The sequence below is a fragment of the Chiloscyllium plagiosum genome, unplaced genomic scaffold (assembly GCF_037043375.1).
Source record: "Chiloscyllium plagiosum isolate Xiang-an unplaced genomic scaffold, Cpla_swu_hap1 HiC_scaffold_36, whole genome shotgun sequence".
In the NCBI taxonomy this organism is placed as follows: Eukaryota; Metazoa; Chordata; class Chondrichthyes; order Orectolobiformes; family Hemiscylliidae; genus Chiloscyllium; species Chiloscyllium plagiosum.
In genome coordinates, this window is record NW_028270174.1 from 20,874,304 (window position 1) to 20,896,161 (window position 21,858).

General features: G+C 40.3%; 1 protein-coding gene across 1 annotated transcript in view; it reads right to left on the minus strand.

Annotated features, from left to right (window-relative positions):
* Positions 1–21,858, minus strand: part of LOC122539414 (janus kinase and microtubule-interacting protein 1-like) — a 419,997-nt gene that overhangs the window by 84,061 nt on the left and 314,078 nt on the right. Inside the window, 4 exon segments of the mRNA XM_087980036.1 lie at positions 4,468–4,530; positions 10,191–10,274; positions 11,807–11,935; positions 13,724–13,843. Of these exon segments, the coding sequence (XP_087836162.1) occupies positions 4,468–4,530; positions 10,191–10,274; positions 11,807–11,935; positions 13,724–13,843 (396 nt within the window).

Below are 21,858 nucleotides of genomic sequence, written 5' to 3' on the forward strand. Positions count from 1 at the left end.
GGATCGGTGTGACAAGAACAAGGATGCATTGTGATCGGTTCATTAAAAAGGTGGAGAGAGCATTGCACAGCCTAGAAGAGGATGTTAATTATAGCTCCAATCACACTGTTCCACTCCCAGTGCATGCATACATAATGGGCTATGCATTTTTTTTAATAGCTGGATCACATTGATGGAACAAAATTAAACTGACAGCACATGTTAAAGTGATAAGTGTGGTGGGATTTCAATCTGTCTTCACTTTCACAGAATAAAACTCTGACTGATGGTCCCTAGGCAAGTAAATAAATGTGTTTTAAAGTACAAGCTAATTAAAATCACAATCTTGTGTTTAAAATTGAGCTTACAAACTCTTGCGGCTCAAAGAAGCCAGAGATCAAATGGGTTAATTTCCACACCATGAAAATGTCCTAGCAAGCTTTCTCATCCTGTCTTTCCAAACTCACCTCTTTACTGACTGACCACGCCCCTTTGGCATCACTCATGTCTGATTTCAGCTCTATCTTACCACACGCAGTTCCCAGAAGAACTCACCACTCAGCATACATCTGCCCAAAGACCAGTGCCCCCTGTTCGCCATGCTGCCTTTAAAGTGCTGCAGTGGATGAGCACTGGAATTACTGAAACGCTTTTGCTCACTCGCAGAAACATTTGCAGCATAGCACAAGATGGTGCCGTGCTTCTCTGATAGGGACAAGGGAGAGGTCTTAGTGGATGGCATAGTGCAAAGAAGTGGTGTCTGCTTCTTGGAAAACTGACAGAGGAGGCTGTGCCACCAAACCCTGCCAGTCTAGTCTCAGATCATCACCTGTGTTAGTGCCACCTCCATCAGTGCAAAGGATCAACCAGCAATGCAAAAGGAAGGGCAATCACAATCTCCGCTCTGCCAGGCTAATGCCATCTCTGCTACCTCACTATCTCTGTCAGTGTACCCACCTCCTACCAAGGCTCATGCACCCCACTGTTGCCTGAAACTGCATTGGCATCTCTGTGTGGGCTCTCAATGAATTTTACTCCAGCTGACAGCATGACCAGTAGTGGATGGAGGTCTGTGCAGAAAGCCTAATGCACCACCTGCCAGCAGGGTGAACGATGCGAGCACATGGAATCAGGTGCTTCTGACACATAAGGCCAATATCCCAAATGCTTGGCTCCCTCTGTGCAAGGGTACAGCTATGAGAGATGTATTCAGCAGTGGCTGTGCAGGGAGGTGCCATGTACAGATAGGGTCAATGCTGTAGGAAGATCAGGGAGTAAACAGCATGCATGCCTGTATCCTAGACTTTCCATAGACCTGTGGTCTACAGTGTTCCTCTTTCAAAGTCTAATGAGTGATCATTGATGCACCCCCCCCCCCCCCACAGGTCGAATCACAACCGAGGCTGTGGAGGAGAAGTGTGGGTATATGCATGGTGGCATGAGAGCAGATGGGTGATGTGCGTGGGACCCAAGAGTTGGCATGGAAGTGTGATGGTGGTCAATGGGTGGAGGTGGGGAAGGAGTAAAGCTGTGTGAGGGATCAGGGCGAGAGGACCTAACAGTTTTGTAAAGCAGAAGGAATGAAGTCCCAGAGAACTAAGGTGAGCATTCTCAGCAGTGCACCTTGGCATTCACTCACCTGCCCCCGCTCCTATTGATGCACCCAACTCTACAATGCCCCCGCCTTCCTGAAGTGAAAGTTGGGACTCACGGTGCTTAATAAACATGGCAGATATGCTAAATTGGGAAATTAGTCTATTTAAGCTACATGCCTTGGGAGCAAAAACCTGCCCCTCATTTTTCAAGTGTCACAATAAGATGTTAGGAAAATTAGTGTTCACAAATGACTGTACTTGATACTATTTGTTTACTTCTAGACTTGAGTGAAGTTGGGGATCTTAAAGATAGCTAATTGTCATTTCTATATCAATATAACGCCCATATGATACATGTTGCCATTTAGATGAAGGTTAGGAGGCAAAAAGTCCAAGTGCAAGAATCTGGGAGAAAGACAGTAGGAAGACAGAGGCAGCCAAACCTGTGCTAAAGCAGAGAAACTATTTCCTCTGGCAGTGAGCATGCAAAATGTGGATAGGAGCTCATGCTCAGATTGAAAAAAGCCACGTCTGTGAGGAGCTAAAAAGGCTGGAAGATTCACCTAACTTGAGATTGAAGTAGGAATCCGTATTATAACCCTCAGACTGGAGGTAATTTCTTGGGATTAGAAGTTATGTGGCTGGAAATTGAATAAAAAGAAACAAACCATCTGGAGCTGAGCATAACTTTGTAAAGGTTCCTGGAGAAATACGTGTTGTCTCAGCATCTCATTAGGGGAAGATTTCTCGTCCTATTTAAGCAAAATGGGAAATTGCTTATCTGTAGTTTATTGATTAAGTTGCCTGCTGAGTAGTGCTTAGACAATGTTGCCTTTGAGGTAAAGCTTGAAATCTTATTGTGTAATCCTTTCAGTCAGTTACTGGGAATTCACATTTCTTCTTAAAAGTAATTTTTCTCTAAAAGGATTGTTACAGTGTCCCATCAGTAGAAATATTTAGAAGGTGTAAAATTAAATATAAGAAAGTAAGAACGAGCAAGGGGCAAAGGGTGTGTGTGAGCCAGCTCTAGATGCTGTGCAGTTTTGTTGAAATATGCAGTTTCATCATCACTAGTTTGAGACCCACCATTAGTGGCTCACAGTGGGGCACTGGCTCCCCTCAATTTTCTCCTGCAGCGTTGCTGGAAGATACATGGAAATCATGAAAAAATGTTGCTATTACATGTTCTCAGGGCTTCTGCTGAAGTAACAGCAGACAGCCAGGTGACACTGAACCTGCTCACTTACACATTGCACACCACCCCCTGCCCCAATCCAGAAATTTAAGCATGTATTCAGCATTATGAGGAGAGTTGTGATGCCTTGCGACTCTTCATTCACCCACAGAAACAAATGAAATTGATGAGGGGCCATTCAGTTTTCATCTATTCTGGCACATTACAGACTCAAATGGAGACATCAAAAATGTTTCTTTTCAACAATCCATTCCTGCCTTCTCCCTCTCACCAAGAGCTCCCCAGTGCTTTTTAAAATTGTTACCAAGCAACTCTAAATATGGTTGTTGATAGCATCCTGGTTGGTGCCATGCAAAAAGACAGTCTCCACTCTCACTACTATCTTTACATACAGTTGAGGAAGGACACCACTTCGACTAGGACAATACACCCATCCTCGGTCAAGCCAAACTGAGACACGCACGAGAATTCCTAGACACATGGCACTCCAACCGGAACTCTATCAACAAACACAATGACTTAGATCCCATTTGCCACCCCCTGAGAAAAAGGACAGGAAATGAAATCACCATGTGAAATGACATCACCAACCCAAGGAACCCTTAACACATAAACAAAATGCCGGCCATACCACCAGTGCTTCACCTGAGGGTCACTGATGATGTTACCTAGTATGGTGATGAAACGTCTGAAAACGAACTTTGCAGCTCAGTGAAAAAACTTACATCCATACAGGAAATGATAAATAGATGGTGAAAATAAATTAAACCAATATTAAGAATTATTGAAGGAAAGACATTTTGTTGAAGTATTTGATCTTGCACTCAGGACATTTGTAAGAATTACTAAAGTAAGAGGGAAACAACATTTATACTGTATGAGAGGAGAGTGCAAGTTGGTTGGCAAATGGACCTGGATTGGTAGAGGCATTACCATGTATAATGCATCTGTTAATGATGATTGACAGTTAACTGACAAGTTTGTTTAATTTTGTGTCACATGTGTGTGCACTGGTGCTACATACATTGATACACAGGGCCCTATTCTTTGCACACAGAAAGAAAACGTAGACACACTGCACCTATTTCAACTCAATAAAATCAGTGACAGCTACTCTCTCATTCTTTTCTTGGGACAGTGCTTTGATGGTTGAAATAAAAAACAGCCTGGGTTTAAAGTTTTCAGAAACGCCCAAATTCTGTACTACTAGATCACTATTTGCAAACTAATTATTACTGATGTCTACTCCCAGGGCTGCATTAACAGTACCAACAGCTGAATTTCACTCTGAATTGTTGAGTATTATCAGGTCATGAGTTAATTTGCAATTATCAAGGGGGCAATATAAAATAAGCAAGAAGGTAACCTGATTTTCCTTTTTCATAATTAAGATTGATTGCAACAGTGTCCAAGAAAATACAGTTCACAAGCACAAAAAAAATCAATGCAAGTACAATCACTAACAAAAAAGGGTAAATGAAAATCTGTATTTAGTACAAGGATCAAAGATGGCCCCAGTTAGAAACCTATTAACAGGTTAGGTTAGTTCAGTTAAATGTGATACACTGCTCTCTCCCCATCTTCCATTAACCAAAGCAGTCAGACATGAACGTGCTAAACATCCTCACAAGAAATTACTTGTGTGAGACAACAGAGATGTGATGAAATTTCATTTGGCACATCCAAAGGATCATTTACCTTTTCTAAAAGTTCCTGGTTGGTTCTAAAGAGTAACTGCTTATCTTCCACCCATTTTGAATCCTAAAATACACAGGATAGCAAGAAAAGAAAGAAAATGCATTACAAAAACACTATGCAACAAAACAAAATATTAAGCTATACCTCAACCTCTGTGGTTGCAGAGAGATTTGTCGCAACATTTCTTTAAATACAAATGGGCTAATAACTGACATTAATAAATACTTTAACATGATTGTCCATACCTCTGGACCAGAAGGCCCAGCTTCAATTCCCACCTGTTTCAGAGGTATACTCTACAACAGTTTGGGCCCTCTTGTGGTTCCGTTGTAGTGTCCCTACCCCTGGACCTGGAGGCCCTGGTTCAAATCCCACCTGTTCCAGAGGTATGTAATAACATCTATGAACAGGTCAATGTATTTGAATTTAGGCCATTTCAGCAGGCTTGATTAAACTGATATAGCAATAATGTGAAAAGACATTGCATGCTGATATTGCACCCCAAACGTTTAATGAATGTCTTAATGAATTCATAGAAAAATGTTGTTATAACATGAGGTGTTATTACACTTGCTGAGGTGTTGTTATAACATTACACATTCACCTGACTAAATGGATCCTTTTCAACTTGAGACAGAAATATGGAGCAGTGCTTAATTAAGTGAAATTATTTTGTTTATGCGCAGAATACCAGAGATGCCTCAACAGAAACCTTGACTTAGAAACACAAATAACGGAGGGATATGAGTAGAAAATATATTTCACACAAGCTGAAAAAGTTTAATAATGCAAACTAAAATAAGACATCAAGTATTGGATTGTTGAAGAAATAAAAGTATTACAAATTCAACAAATTATAAAATTGCATATATCCTTTAAAGTATTACTCAATCAAGCTAAGTCTGATTTAATTGTGACTATCTTTTACAGCTTGAATTATTGAATGATATGACTGTTTAAAGATAGAGTAGAATTACTGCCAGGGTCCTTTTGTATAATTGCAGTAGTTTAGAGTTCTGGAAGTGTACGGTTGGGTGCATGTAAAACATTTTCTCATTGCTTATATACATCCCTTCCACCAGCCGTCTGACTAGAGATGGTGATGGCATCATGGCCCAACGTGGGAAGAGTGAGTGGTGAGTGAAGTTCCCGGTATCTGCAGTGGTGGTGAGAACAGGCAGCTGAGGTTTCCAAGAGGAGATTGAGGCCTCAGGAAGCACTCATCAAAGACTGTTGAATTTTTAACTTTATTCCTTTATTTTTCTAGTTTACATTAAGAAGGAGTTTAATGTTAACTATTACATTATTTGTTCATTTTTCTACTTATTGTATGAAGGTCTGTAATGCTCAACTTTTTAACTTTATTTCTCTTACTACTCTGTACCTGAGTATTTTGCACCGAGGTACATTTGTACTTAAAATGGCGTCGTGTGTGGTGACACTGGACACTTTTCACTGTATTTCTGTCCTTGAGTACACATGACAATAAAATTCAAATCTAAATCTAGAGAAAGCTCTACTGAAGCAAAGATTGTGACAGAACTGTCTCGACTGAGTTGTAAAGGCAACATGAACATAGGAAGGGTTAATGGGAATTAATGTGCTTTCAGGTACAATGTTCGGCATTAATGGGAGCTGCAACAAGAAAATGTTCTATTTAATTAAAATATTAAATGTTGAAATTCAGATTATATAAATGCAATGTTCATTTTCATATATTACAAAAAAAGTTTCAGTAAATAATGGGTTCCCACAAAAGATTCATCTCAACAATTCATTTTGGAAAGTATTTGCAGATGATGAGCATTAAGATGTACCCTTACATCATTAAAAATGATTTTGTTTTCAGACTCTCGAAATTGACAGCTACAGAAACTTTGAATAATACAAACTCACAATGGCATAGATAATCCTAAACTGGTTTAGAGTCATGGCAAGTTTAAGTGTCTGAGTCACTCATTTAGAATAAATTTCCAAATACCCATTTCTTTGGAAATGATGTACAAGCATTTGATCCTCTTACACATTTTAACATTCAAAATGGTATTCTAGATCATTTATTGGTTAACAAGGTTGTAACTCCAGCATCTTAGGCATAAAACAAAACAGCCAGCAAAGTTCATTTCCATGGATTTTGCAGAACACAGAGTTAGAATTAGACCTCTCACACCTCACAGAAAGAACACTCATTTCACTTTGAGAATTAGAATGATAAACCCATAGCAACAAAAAAGGAATGTGCCATTTATAATCTGTGTAATGGAACCTCCAACAACAGGTGCCAATGGTAAGGAATGCACTGAGCAGGGCAGTCGAAGCAGTCAAAATGACTGGAGGAAACAGTGCCTCTGGAGGAATGAGGCCTTATGGGGAGATGGATTAGACAAAGGATTTCCTCAGCCAGACATAAAGCTGAGGTTTAATTCCATGTAAACACAGTATTTAACCTTAACTTGTTCAACCTTAATTTCCCTTTATGGTTGCAATGGCCCAATGACAGTGGAGTAAAGAATCCCTGGTTTATGATTGTATTGCAATGGATAAATCTCATGTTAGATGTGGACAGGATAACTTAATCTGGCTGCTTTACTGGCATTGAAAAACAGCGTTGGCAGGGCCCATCAATAACTTGGGCTCATTTACTACCAGAAAGTCTTGAATAGTGCAAGCCTGATTTTGCAATAGAAGCCATTCATAAGCAGCCCTCATCAAACAGCAATCCACTCTATCAGTCTGACATGAACCTCAACCAAATAGTCAGTTATTAAGTTAATCTTTACAAGGCATTCTTCTTCCCCTTCTGTGATGTATGAATTGTTTGCCACATTTAAACACAGAGCAGTCAAATTACTGTTCCCTCCACCACACTCAACTCCTTTCAAACACTCATTCACAGTTACCACGTTGAAAATCTTTTTGTCACCTGCTCTAACAAATCTTTCTTGAGTGTCAAATTTTATCTGAATATATTCCCATTATCTGGCTTGTGATTTTTTATTGGATAAAAGGTGCTAGATAAAGGAAAGTTGTTTTGCATTTTTAAAAGGTCATCCTGAAAATCAAATAAACCTCAGAGATCATTTGTGAAAATTTGTAAGCCTCTCATTTTGAAACTCAGAAAAATCCATTTTCTCTCTATGATAAGATGTAACCATTCATCTCCAAATTGATAACCTACACAATGGCATGGATATTCTAACTGAGCACATCTCCATGGGAATTGAAGGCCTCATTCACAGTTCCAGTAATTTGTGCAGGAAATGCAGGCTCTCTCCAACCAGGAGTCATGTCAGACAGCAAGGGGCAGCAACAGAATTGTTTACATAACATTTTGCCCCTTGATTTTAAATGTTCTTTCTGAATGAGGTTTATACATGGCTGTTTTCTGACAGTACTGGGATGTACCATTCCTCCAAATTTCATTCATACCCTCGACAACAACTGAACACCATGGCCTAACAAGCAGTCTATTAAACCAAAATACAAACAGATTGATTGGCAGAATTGCAGCACATGCCAACCTATATATAGGTGCATGTGCCCACTCTGCATCTCCACTGGATATTGAGAAATAGGAGCAGGGAATAGGGAACGGAAAGGGAGAGAAGACAATTTCCACAGCATAATCTGAAGCAGGTTTGTGTCCATACGTGCCCTGACTCTGTCCTAAATAGAAAAAAATTATGTGGGAGGGAAAATTATAAAATCAAGCTCATTGTTCCCTCTGTAATGCCCTTGAATTCAGGCATCATCCTACCATTTTATGCTTTCGCAGTGTCTCAAAATTGCGGACATCCTTCTCTCTGTTACGGCTTCCTGCCTTGTACTGTTTGAACAGTACTTTTTTAAAAAACCATGCTTGACTTCACCTTACTTAACTTCCTCTCCAACTCACTCAGACTCTCTTTAGTTTGACGTTTGGGTAGGACATTACTTGGAAAAGCATATATAAATATTTCAGCTTTTGCTAATATATTTATATATGCATACTTAGACATATTTATAGATAGTATTTATTTATTTATAATATACACAAATATACATCTTGGCAATCCTTTCAAAAGTAGGGAAGTATTGCTACAACTGTACAAGGCATTAGTCAAACCGCACCTTGTGTATTATGTACAATTTTTGTCCCTTCATTTAAGGAGCAATGTGGTTGAACTGGAGGCAGATCAGAGTAGGTTCACTAAATTCATTCCAGAGATGAGAGGTTTTTTTTATGAAGACAGATTGAGCAGTTTAGGCCCATATTCTCTGGAGTTTAGAAGAAGGAAAGGTGATCTAATTGAGTTATAAGGTGCTGAAGGGGATAGACAAAGTACACGTAGAGAGGATGACAGTCTAGCGTGAGGTCATAGTTTTAGGATGATTCGTCACAGATTTAAAACTGAGGTGAGGAGAAATTACTTCTCTCAAAGGGTTATGAATCTGTGGAATTCAGACTGAGTGGGTGCAAGGACACAGTAAATTTGAGGAGGAGATAGGCAGATTTTAAATAGTATTTGGTTAAATAGTTACGGAGAGTGGGCAGGAAAGTAGAGCTGAGGCTGAGATGATTCAGTCATGATCGTGTTAAACATCAGAACAGGCTCAAGGGGCTGAACTGCCTACTCCTGTTCCTAATTCTTATGACCAGAGTGTCTATGCTTAAGAGGAATCTGCAATATAACTAGACAACTATAAATAACTTCCCGGAAACAGAAAATGCAAAACAAATTTATCTAATTATGCAAATTAACTGTATTAAGTATCATTTTTGTTCTGAATTACAACTGCAAGGAATGAAATTAGTAAAGCAAAAAAAACTGCTGAAAGCCAAATTCTGAGACTTCCTGAGCGGAAAAGAATTGGAAACAATTTTCAGAATCAGTATTAAAAGGAAGAGCTGAAGGTACATTCTATTAACAGCCAAAAAAATGTAATTTTTCAATGTCATGTCATTTCATAAATGCCTTGGTAACATTGAAACTACCAGAACAAACAGTATGGATGGCTGTGTTCCAATGTCAGCAATGAGCATTAAAAAATTATAATAACCAGTTAATACTTAGGAGCAAGCAGCTTTGTTACACAGCAGAGGCATGCAAACTGCCAGGATTTTTGAGAAGGTGGTCAGAGTTTTATTTTTCATAAATTGACAGATCAATTCAGTACCTGCTTCACATCCTGCTAGAACTAGGGCTCAGTGGTTAGCACTGCTACCTCACAGACCCAGGGACCTGGGTTTGATTGCACCCTCGGGTGACTGGCTGTGTGGAGTTTGCACATTCTCCCCATGTCTGCGTGGGGTTGCTCTGGTTTCTTCCCACAGTCCAAAGATGTGTGGGTCAGGAGGATTGGCCATGCTGAATTGCCCATAGTGTCTAGCAATATGCACGCTAGGTGGATTAGCCTGGGGTAATGCAACATTCCAGGGAAAAGGTCTGGGTGGAGAGTTGGTGTTGCTTTGGTGGGCCTTTTAGCCTGCTTCTACACTGTAGAGATTCTATTATCCTAATATGTGCTTAATCCGGATGTGCACATTGAACAGCAGAGATGACCACTGATAATTCTTTGGGGAATTCAATGCTGTATTCAGAAACTGGAAGATTGTGCAAACTAGATTTTGCAAGGTCTCCCGAGAAGTTACTGATTACCATTGATGTTATTAAACCAAGGACAATGGCATCAATCAGGACTAGAACCAATTGAAAACAAAGATTCTCAGAAACCACTTTTACCTGCCCTTTCCCAGCAAGCGATTTTTCCAGGTCTTCAATTTTGGCTTGACATCGGAGGAGATCAGCTTGCAGCTGTTCACGAGTCTGTTAAGATAAATCATACATTACTACACAGAGAGAGGCCATTTAGGTCACTTTTATCTGAGCTGTTATTTACTGGAGCAGTCCAAAATGAATCCCACTGCTCTGCTCTCCTGCACTAAATATATCTTTTCCCTTAAATGGACTCTATATCAATTATGCTTGTTAGAAGTATTGCATACTCCAAGAAATCTATGCATGCAAGTATTTCCAAATCTTTCGCACCACTCTCTTAGCAACATTTTAAACTTGTTAATCTCTTGTTGCTAACTACATAATCAGTGGAACTATATTTCCTACTAAGAGAAAGTGAGGACTGCAGATGCTGGAGATCAGACCTGAAATTGTGTTGCTGGAAAAGCGCAGCGGGTCAGGCAGCATCCAAGGAGCAGAAGAATCGACGTTTCGGGCATGAGCCCTTCTTCAGGATTCCAGCAACACATTTTCAGCTATATTTCCTATTAACCCAATTAAGCTCTTCATAGTTTCTTTTACAAAATCACTCCCTACTTGTCAGCAACTTGTGTTCCACCATTAGACAAACACCCAGCCTTAATACATTGAACAAAGCACAGCATGAAGAAATAACCAAGGTCAGTTGTCATTGTTTGTCATTATTACAAAAAAAAGGCAGTGCCAAATGCATGGGTTTCAAAATGCCTCTTACTATCTGGGTAAGCTGGAATAAAATGTGGTCCAGCTGCTTTCCTCAACCTTCTCACACCTCAAGGAGGCACCAGGACTGGTTCTGGTGCTCATCCAAAAATACTCACATTCTCCTCACCTCAGGATGCAGCTTGAGGGCAAGCAAGGGGAACTATGAAATTCCTGGCATCACAGGAATTTCTATATCCAGCTTTCTTAAATATTTCTAACAAATTAAATTTCTATTAATTCCACCCTCGGGCAACTGCCTGTGTGGAGTTTATATATTCTCCCAGTGTCTGCAAGAGTTTCCACCAGGTGCTTCAGTTTCCTCCCACAGTCCAAAAATATGCAGGTTAGGTGAATTGGCCATAGGAAATGCAGGATTACGAGGACAGAGTGGGGTTTGGGGTGGGTGGATGGGTAGTCTGGGTGGGATGCCCTTTGGACATCGGTGTGATCTCGATGGGCCAAATGGCCTGCTTCCATACTGTAGGAATTCTATGATTCTTTCATGATGTGCAAACAATAGGTGTCAAAAGTCAACTCGTTTGGGGCCTTTAGTGATGCTGTGTAGCCCTTAAGTTCCTAAAGGAGAGTAGGCTCACTGTATCATTGCACATTCAAAGGAAGAATTGATTTTGAAATCCATTTGATAGGCAATCAGGAAGGTTCAGTTTGAATTGGGTGAAAATGTTGAAAAATGTATTCATTTTGAGTCTACATGCTAGATGTCATGAAAGATGCTGTACTAGTTCTAAATTCCCTGAAAATCCCAGCCATGATGTAGCCCTGGAAAGATTAATGAATAAAAATTTATAGAGAAATGGAGAAATGTCTAAACAACGCCACTTCTGGATTAAGAGGATTGTGTCACATCCTTAACCTACCCTGGTTTCTCGTTCCACATCCAGAGTTCCACCGACTTGCTCCTGAAGCAACGCATAAGCTCTCTGCAGAGCTTGGTATTCTCTCGTAAGCTGACGGAATCTCAGTTCAGATTCTTCCCGGTTTATGACCTTATAAAATGGAGGAAATCTTTGGAATTAGTCATTAATGCACAAGGAAATCTTATAAAGGAAACAAATGCAAGTAATTATTTTTTTAAAAAGGTTCGAGTATGAAATCAAACAACGACTGCAGAATGTTGTCCAATTTTCATTCAGTGTTTTATTGAGTCAAATTCATGGTGACTAGTCCACAGGGGCTCAAAGTAACTTTTCTCACACAATTTTTCACTCTTCACTTTATTAATTATCTCAGGTATCTTTCTTGGGAAACATCTTGGCCAGAGAGGTGGAATAGCTGGTCACTGCCGGAATTTTCCATCATTCATGCCACTGGAGTTATATTTATAGCTCGGGTCCTCTAGGAGCTGTCTCTCAGACTGTGATGCTCAACTGTTATCACTGAGGAAATGGCAAAGCTCTGTCCCGTTCACAGAAGCAAACCTGAAGGTGCTGCTGGGCAGGGCAATGGAGGAGGGCAGTTCTTTTTACCACTACAGAGGGCCACACCCCAAGACCAAGCCAGCCTGGACCCAACTGGTAGCCCAGGTCTGTGCTGTTTACCAGGTAAAGTGGGCATTTACCAGTGCAGGAAGGATATCAATGATCCCTCAGTGCTATGAAGAGTAAGTGGCTCCCTCATACTCACTGGGCCACCTTGCACACGCCTCTCCCCAAGGTTCATCAACTCCAACTCACACCACTCAGGCCTCACAACCAACTCAGTTTCCAAACTGTTAACCTTCCCGCCCTCAGCGCTTCCTACTCACTCACTGGGCACATTTACTACCTTACCTGTCATATACCATCACCACTGCTCTTCCATCATATTCAATCCCTCCCTATATCTCATTGCAGGAAAATCTGACCCACTTGGACTGATGTTTCCATAGGACCCTGAGTGACCTACTCATGATCCCTGGACTGAGTGTGCTCCTGAAGGTCACACTGTGATCCAATTCCTGGTCTGTAAGGACACGGATTCCTCAGATCTGGTAGAACCATGTACCTGACTGACCATAACCAGCCCCCTGAACTGGAATGGGATCAGCCCCTTGACTGACTGTGGCAGTGCCTCCTGACTAACCATAATCTCTTTCACCCTTAGACTTTCCTAAACGGTCACTTAAAGCACAAGCTGCTGACACGTGTTGCAAGCATTAACATGGGATAGTGCACCACTTGTCCACCACTTGGCTGTTTAGTGCCCGGATCATGACAAACTGCCTGCCTCTCCTTCCCTGTTGAAAAGCCACAGAGACTAAGAGCATGTGAATGTGCAGCAAAGAGCTTACTTGCTAAAAAAATACAATGCAAGACATCAAGAATGGAAGCCTCCTAGTCAGCACAAAGTGTCTAGGCACGAAAAAAAGAAAGCCAAGAGTCACAAGATATGTAGATGGGTGAGTTGTATGCTGTGTCTGTGAACGTAAAGCAACCTGGCAGAAGCATAGGTGCCTCTCAGCTTTAAAGTAATGTGTTAAAAGGCTAATGTAATGTATGATTTTGAACGACAGCAGCCATGGTAATGTGGTGACTTGCCAACGGATGAAGTATCGAGGAGGATGGTACACACGGTGCATGTAGAGAGGCTATGTGAAGACTCAGTTGAATGATGGCCAGGACAGGCATTCAGTGAGCTGCAGCTCTTACCCCGATTTACGTCAAGAATATTCCCAGGAATGAATTTCAGGAATGATGATATGGAAGTGGGTGAGACCGTACTTGATCGCAATAGATTTCAAAGTCCATTCAGAGTTCCAGTACCAACTGTATGACAAACATGATAAAATTATTTACCTCATCTAGATCTTCTTCTGGAGTTGCTGGTGTCCTGTCAGTTGTATATGAGGCAACGGAAGAGGTTTCTGAATCTACTGATTCCTCATCAAATCCAAAAAATGTCTCTACAACATGCCTCTGAAAAAGAGTAAAGTATTAATGAATGTTTACACATTACTGAAGTCCTCAAAAACATTGTTAATATCAAACAATTTTTCCTTGTAGTTTCTTTGTGGTACCTATGCAGCTTTTCTACGTATTGGCGATGAAATGATTCATGGAGCCTTTTGCTCCATGAATCTTAACGGTCAGCTAGGGAGCAGCATTTCTAAATGGCTACAATAAAATCCACAATTTAAATGATCTGAACAACAAGTTCAGGCTGGCGTTCCAAAGAAGCACTGAGGCAGAGGTCACTCTCAGAGGTGCTACCAGAGGATGAGATTTTAATCTGAGGTTCTGTCAATCCAAACAGGCAGATGTAAAAGATCCCAACAACTACCCTGAAGGAAAAAAAAGGTAAGTCCTGATTTCTCCCTCACTCAACAACATAAACACTGGTTATCTGGTCATTATCATACTACTGTTTCTGGGAACCTGCTGTATGGAAATTGGCTACTGTGTTTCTTACATTATAGCAGATTACATTTCAAATGTACTTCATTGACTATAGGGGTGGTGTTACTATATATCTGCTGCTCTTGTCCTTCTGGATGCAAGTGTCATGGTTTTAACTATTTGGGCATTATGAAACCTGTAGTTCTGGAGGGCAATATATAAATGCAAGTCTTTCTTTTTAATATTAGCAATATGGTTAGAAAAGATCACATTTCTCAATATAACATTCGGTCAAGCTACATCTTTGTCCAAGGGACACAGAGTGCCAGAAGTCATAACAAATGATAGTACCCTATTTGATAAATGTACATATATTTATAACCATAACTGCCTATTAAAATTCTGGCTGGAATGTGATCTTCCACAGTTTAGGGATAGCATGCTAGATTCAGTTAACTTGCTGATACACACAGAAACTGCCTTTCCTACTGTAGAATCTTCAGTCATAGAGTCATATAGCACAGAAACAGACCCTTCTGTCCAACTAGTCCACGCTGACCATGTTCTCAAACTTAACTTATCCGACTTGCATGCACTTGACCCATATCCCTCCAAACCTTTCCTATTCATGTATCTGTCCAAATATATTTTAAAAGTTGTAACTATACCTGCGCCCACCGCTTCCTCTGGCAGTTCATTCCACACACAACCTACTCTCTGTGTAAAAACATTGCCCTTCATGTCCTTTTTAAAACTTTCTTCTCTCACCTTAAACATACATCCCCTAGTTTTGAATTCTCTCACCCGAGGGAAAGGATCCAGTCATTCAGTCTGGTCCTGATACCAATTACCTGTTTTGTCACAAATTCAATTCCAAAAGTTCATACTTCACTGAGAGATTGTAAATTTAAAGCTTTCATAAATACAGCACTTTAGTCACTAACTATCTCCTCTTAAAACTAGTTCAAAATAGACAAACAATTATGAATTAATATAAAACCAAACACCGCAAATGCTGGAAATCTGCATCAAAAATAAAAGAAATTGCTGGAGAAACTCAGCAGGCCTGCAGCATTTCATAGAATCTCTACAATATGGAAGCTGACCATTCGGCCCATTGATTCCTCACCAGTACTCCAAAGAACAGCTCACCCAGAACCACCCCCGACCCTATCCCCGTAACCTTGCATTTCCCATGACTAATCCATCGAGCCTACACATCCATGGACAATGTGGTCAATTTAGCTTGGCCAATCCACCTAATCTGCACATCGTTGGATTGTGAGAGGAAACTGGAGCACCCAGAAGAAACCCACACAGACATGAGGAGAATGTGCAAACTCCACACAGACAGTTACCCGAGGCTGGAATTGAACCCGGATCCCTGGCACTGTGAGGCAGCAAGTACTAACCACTGAGCCATCAGTTGTGAAAAGAGAAAAAAAGTCAATGTTTTGGACACAGAACTCTGCTGAAGGGTCACTGGACCTGAAACATTGATTCTGCTTTCTCTCCATAGATACTGCCTGACCTGCTGAGTTTCTCCAACACTCCCTGTTTTTGTAACAAGTATGAATTTTTCACCACAGACAAATAGGAAGCCTTGTTGCTCAGGATGGAGATAACCACCACAATCCAAAATTCATCTCAGCAAAGAAAAATCCATAGCACTAGTAATCAAATTCTAACTTATTCCAATTTTCAATAACCTGCGTGAAGTGTAAAACTTAGCGATAGATTGTGATGCAATTGCAATTAGCAAAGGGAGCTTTCATCTTTCAGTAACGGAATATTAGATTACAAAGTGACCTGGTTTATAGGCGCTCATGAGCAGATTTCCAGTTTGGGGGGGTCCATAAAGTTGTCTGGTGGACTTGCCAACACCGACCCCTGTCCACTCTAGTCCTCTCCACGATTTCAGAGGAAAGTCGGTGCCTTAACATCAATTATTGAGCATTAAAGGATCATTTCCGAACCTTCCCTCAATTTAGACACCAGAGGGAAGTGTTCAATCATGGGAGTGGAAGCCCATTGCTCAGGGTGGTTTCGGGGACTGGGGGGAGCTTCAATTAGTGGCCTCCTTTAGAAATTTGATGCCCCCTTTAAGTACCTTTGATTTGATTTATTGTTGTCACATGTAGCAAAGTACAGTGAAAAGTTTTGTTTTGTGAGCAGTGCAAGCAGATCATGACCAACAAGGACATACAGGTCATAGTGTGTTTAGACAGAGCAAGATATACAAAGTTGCAGGTGCACAACAAGTGCACAAAGCAAGATCAAGATTTAGATTTGCATGTTTCGGGCCATCCAGAGGTTCAGTCATCATCTGAGTTTCGAAGCACAAGCTCTGTTGTCCCTGTTTCCCCTCTCCACTGCGAGACTCACAATTACTTCTAACCTGACACTTTGACAGTTTGACTGCTGCGACATCTTGTAGTCCCAAGCGATGCCACTATTCCTGATGCCAATGCTGAAACCCTAGAGCTGCTGACCATTCAGCTTGACCGACAGCCTCGCTGAGGCAGGACATTCTCCCGAGGTAGGAGAAATCTCATGACCAGCCATTGCATGGCTAGAGAGCACCTCTGGACAGTGGAAATGTTCTCAGTCACCCCTCTAATGGCTGAGAGGAAATCTGCACCATCAGACAGGCTCAGCCCTGACATAAAGTGTGTGACTGATCACTAGAGCTAGAACTGAAAAGTATATCCCCACCACCGACCATGACCTTACAGAAACAGTTGTGTACATTGAGCAAACCTAACACAACTGGATATACGTTTGCAGAGTGCACCGTTCTTTTATATTCACTTTATACTGCGGCACTGGATAGCAGATGTATTACCTGAAGTTTCATTTTTTTTATTGACAGGTTCAAAAATATTATGTAGCTTGAAGCAAAAGAGTAAAACAATGTTTATGGGGTGATATTTGTGACATGATGCATCGTTCTCATCTCATTCCAATTTCTCTTCGAAATGAAGGCCTACCAAAACTATTTACTTTATGAAGCCTTTCAGGTCAAACATACGTTCAAGGCCATTGTAAAAAAAAAACATAGTCACCAGAGAGTATTTGTCAAAACTGAAATCTAATTCCCGTTCTGTATCGAAGCCAGTCCTTCACCTCATTGTAAGATTGGAAATCCCAAAGACAACCAATCAAAATAAAACAAACTCTTTTGCATCATTTAACAGATAGTTCACTTCTGAGAACAATGTATATTGTTGAATGTATCACTCTCGGGATTTAGATTTAGATTTTACTGTCACATGTACTCAAGGGCAGAAGTACAGGAGTACAGTGAAAAGCGTATAATGTCGCCTCACATGGCACCATCTTAGGTACACATGGCACCATCTTAGGTACAAAGGCACCCAGTTTCAAAACTTAGGTATAAAGTAATAAGAGAAACAGAGTTAAAAAGCTAAGCATTCCCTTTTGCCATGCCTGTCAGATCCCTCAAATTATTTTGAAGACACGCTAGGAAACATTATCAGCAGCATCATACAGACTATGCAGTTTTTAAAACATTAATCTCCTGAAGCTAATTATTTACATGGCAAGTGGTACCAAAAGGAGTTAATATAGTTCAGAAATCCGAAATCCATTGCAGAGCCTTTCCATCTCCCTCAAATGCATTCCTTTAAAAATAATGAACAGGACCACATTAAATATAAACAACCTCCATCAATATTGCAAAACTATTAACAAATAGAGTGAGTAAGGTTGGTTTCAATACCAAGCTTAACATTGCACTGTTTGCAACTCTGCAGAAATAATTCAAAGCTGCTTCTATGATTAGTCTACATCTATGATTTAGATTGAATTGGCAGATTCTTCCCTTCAATTGAACTAAAAATTAGGAGAGCGATATAGAAGTAGTCAATTCACTACCACACAAGTTATACAAAGCCACAAAATCAGAAGAGAACACACCAGTCCAAAATGCAACTTTGTCATGATCCACTGACCAACAGGATATAGCGTTGGAAAGTTTCCTGTAACTATGGGATCAGTTTCAATTATCTATTTTTAATTAGTATAAGTATTAGGAAATATATAATGAATCAATAGGCAGGAGCACAAAGATTGCACTCAATGGAAAATAAGCATAAAAATAACTGAGGAAAAGCTTCAGGCATTCATGGGAAAATTCTCACTACATTTTAGCATACCATATTTTCTTTCCTCCAAAGTACAATGGACACATTTTTAATAATGATTATTGGGGAGACAAAGGTTCTTTTTTTTCTGTGGGATCCATAGTAGTGAGTATGGGCATGTGAATGGCCATCTGGACCCAGTAAAGAGACAAAACATTACCAGGGGAAGGGTGAGAAGAGCAGCATGGAAAAATTGGTGAAGAACAAAAAGCAAACAAGCATCATGCTGTCAGGTAGCTAGGATTTAGCCTTGTGATAACCTTAGGGAATTAAAATGAAGCTCACAATTAAGAATGTACAGCTAAAACCTCAGGCCAGTTTTCCACACTTCACTGATGCCATAAGATTTTGTACTGTTCGAATCTTTTTCTTTCACAACCTGAATTTTCAAAATGGCAAGACTAGCTGAAGGGAAAGAATGTTCTATTAACATATGAAGCGTTAATTAATGTTATTTGCATTTAATATAGCAGATCATAAAAACTGATCCCCTTTCTTTCTACATATGACAACCTGACCTAAAAAATTCTTTATCTAAGACTTAATTTATAAATTACCAGCCGGATGACTGCTGGTGATATTAACAGATGAATTTTTAACATGTTCCCTCGGCATTTCCATTTTAACACAAAATGTTAGCCCACTTATTTTCCAAGAAGTTAACATCTCCGGTAAAATTACTGACAGATGGGTGTCATACAGACACATCAAAACGTGTCTGTGATTGTTGTCAGTGAACCTCATCAAATTTAAGCGTTTTTGTAACTTAGCTAAAAATGCTGCACATCATAGAATAAGCATAGCCTTCCTCCTGACAAGCTTATGTGTAGGTGAAAGGATGCAAGCTGCTTTTGTTTGATCCAACATTACTTGTTGTGAAAGCAATAACTGATTTTTTTTTTTCTCCCCATGAGGGAAACTGTGCGTTGTAGCTGACATGCAGCACCATCCTGCACCCAACCATTTTTCTAGAGACTGGCTGCAGATCAGAAGTGTAATGGCGCAGAGCTGACTAATTAGAGTTGCAGGCCTGCTAAGGTGTTCTTTTCAAAGACCTGCAGACCTTCAGAAGTATCGAAGCCTAAAAATGAGAGCTGCCTGGAGGCTGCCTCCAGGCAAAAGACCAGGCAGTCCATCCTCTCGTAAGGCTTTGAGGCCCTGTCCACTGCCTGGTTAGAGTTGCAGTCAGACACTTCCTTTCTATATGGTTCTCTGAACACTACGGGGATTTGTCAAATATAAGTTTTTGAAACTGGGTGAGAGGATGCTTCAAGGTGGAGGTGCCTCCTCCCTCTCTCTTAACTGCATGTTGCTGCTCCTTCCAAGCCTCCTTTCAATTTTCCCCAAATTTGCCAAATACTGATCAGATCAGTAATTGGCAAATTTGGGGAAAATCAGTGTTAGATAATTGTTACTCACAGTTTAGAGTAATTTAGACAACATATTAGAAACATCATCTATATGATAACTTTAAAAACTCTGAGCTCAGCTCACTCGGACCCACATTTCGACACAAAGCTACTGATGCAGGGAATCCTGGTTATTTATTTTTCCCCTGACACACAGGTTCAGTTTTAATGATCAGACACAATTTGCCTTTTCAGTGAATGCTTTAGTGATTGAAGGCAGTGTGCCACAATGATGTAAACAGATTGGTTCAGAGTCACACTTCACAGGGCAGGGGTTGCCTGCCGACTGTGTTGTCAGGGGATGGCTTTTCCCCCTGCACAGAGAAAAGGTGAAACATGTCAGGTCAGTTCAAGAGGAGTAATAATGAATAATACTGTGCAGCAGCTGTTTTAATGGAGATCGGCACTGACCAGTCCCCTGAGGTTTACGTTAACTTGAGTATTACTTGAAAGCTGAGGTGACCTCAAATGTCAGGTCTCTACAAAGGCACAACCATCAACTAATATAACCCTCCAGCATAAATTTAAACACTTGTCCCTAAAAAGACCCAGAGGAGGGACAGGAAAGTAATAGACTGAAAGTCCTTGCTCCTCTAACAATATGATCCTTTGAAAGGTGCTACTGAACAAGTTGGCTCACCAGTTCCTTATATTCCTCTCACTCATGCTTCAATCAGTCCGTGTCAGTATTTTATTAGAAATATTAATCTTGTCTGAACAAAGTCAAGCACACAGGCACATCAGCAAAGCTCAATGAGATTCATCTGTTCGTCAGAAAATCCATCCATTTCAAAAACTTGTTTTAAAATTCAAATACAATAGAGATCTTTTTTAGCTGTAGTGATTTTCAAACAAAATGAGAAAGCTCGTTTTTACTATATTATTGTTAAATTGTCCTTGAGGTCTTTATTCATTTTTACATAATACATTTAGGCAAGACAAACTCACTCTGAGCTGCTAGCATAGTACTGGACCCAAGAGATCAAGAACGTATTTATGGAAAACACACCAATTCAGAACCGTATTTTACAATTAAAACATTTTTACTATTCTCTGACAGAAATATATTTACATTTAAAGAAGTACATTGCTGTCACACATTCTATCATATGTAAACTCTGTGGATTTTGTAATATTGGTTCCCTAATTAGAAAAAAATCATTAATTGCTCTGAGGGCTTTCTTACCTTCATGCTTATAAGTCATTTCTTGGCAGCCAGAGAAATATAGACAGACCAAAACACATAAGCAGATGAAGCAGGAAAAATACAGCACAAGCAGTAAATATTCCATTTTAATACCTGAGCTACTTCACAATGTTATTGAAGAATTTGTTCCCCTGCATTAATATTTGGAAGATGGAAACACAATTTCTAAATTTTCAACGTGACAAAGAAGAGCAAATAGCTGCTTGCTAACGCCAGGACAAAAAAATCTTCAGGTCTGTCTTTTCACAGTTTTGTTGATGCTGCTTGCTTCAGGTGGAACCCAAGGAAATATGCAATGCCAATACGTCTCAGCATTCTGAGGGAACACCCCGCTGGTCTTCTGGTCCCTCCCATTGTGGCCATTGCTTGTTGGATACAGCTGCACTTTCATCACGAATCAGAGGCTCCTCGGCATCATGTCAGTCACCCTGACCAGCAGATTCTATGACGTTTGTGGCAATTTGAAAAGCACATTCATCTCTCCTTCAGAATACAAAGGAGGCTATTGTTTTAACAATGTAACAAGCAAGAATATTCAAAATAGTGAAGATCTACAGAATGTTGAGTCGTAGTTTAGCCCTTGCACTCTTTTTTTTCTAACTGCCTCATTGCTACTGTTGCTGTGTACTTGTCCAGTTGGCTCAGAATATGCCGTGAAAATAGAAGCAGGCCATTCGGTCCATCAACTCCACAGTGACCCTCCAAAGACCATTCTACCAACTCCCACCTGCGTACTATGGGGCAATTTAGCACGGCGAATCTACCTAACCTGCATATCTTTGGACTGTGGGACAAAACCAGAGCACCCGGAGG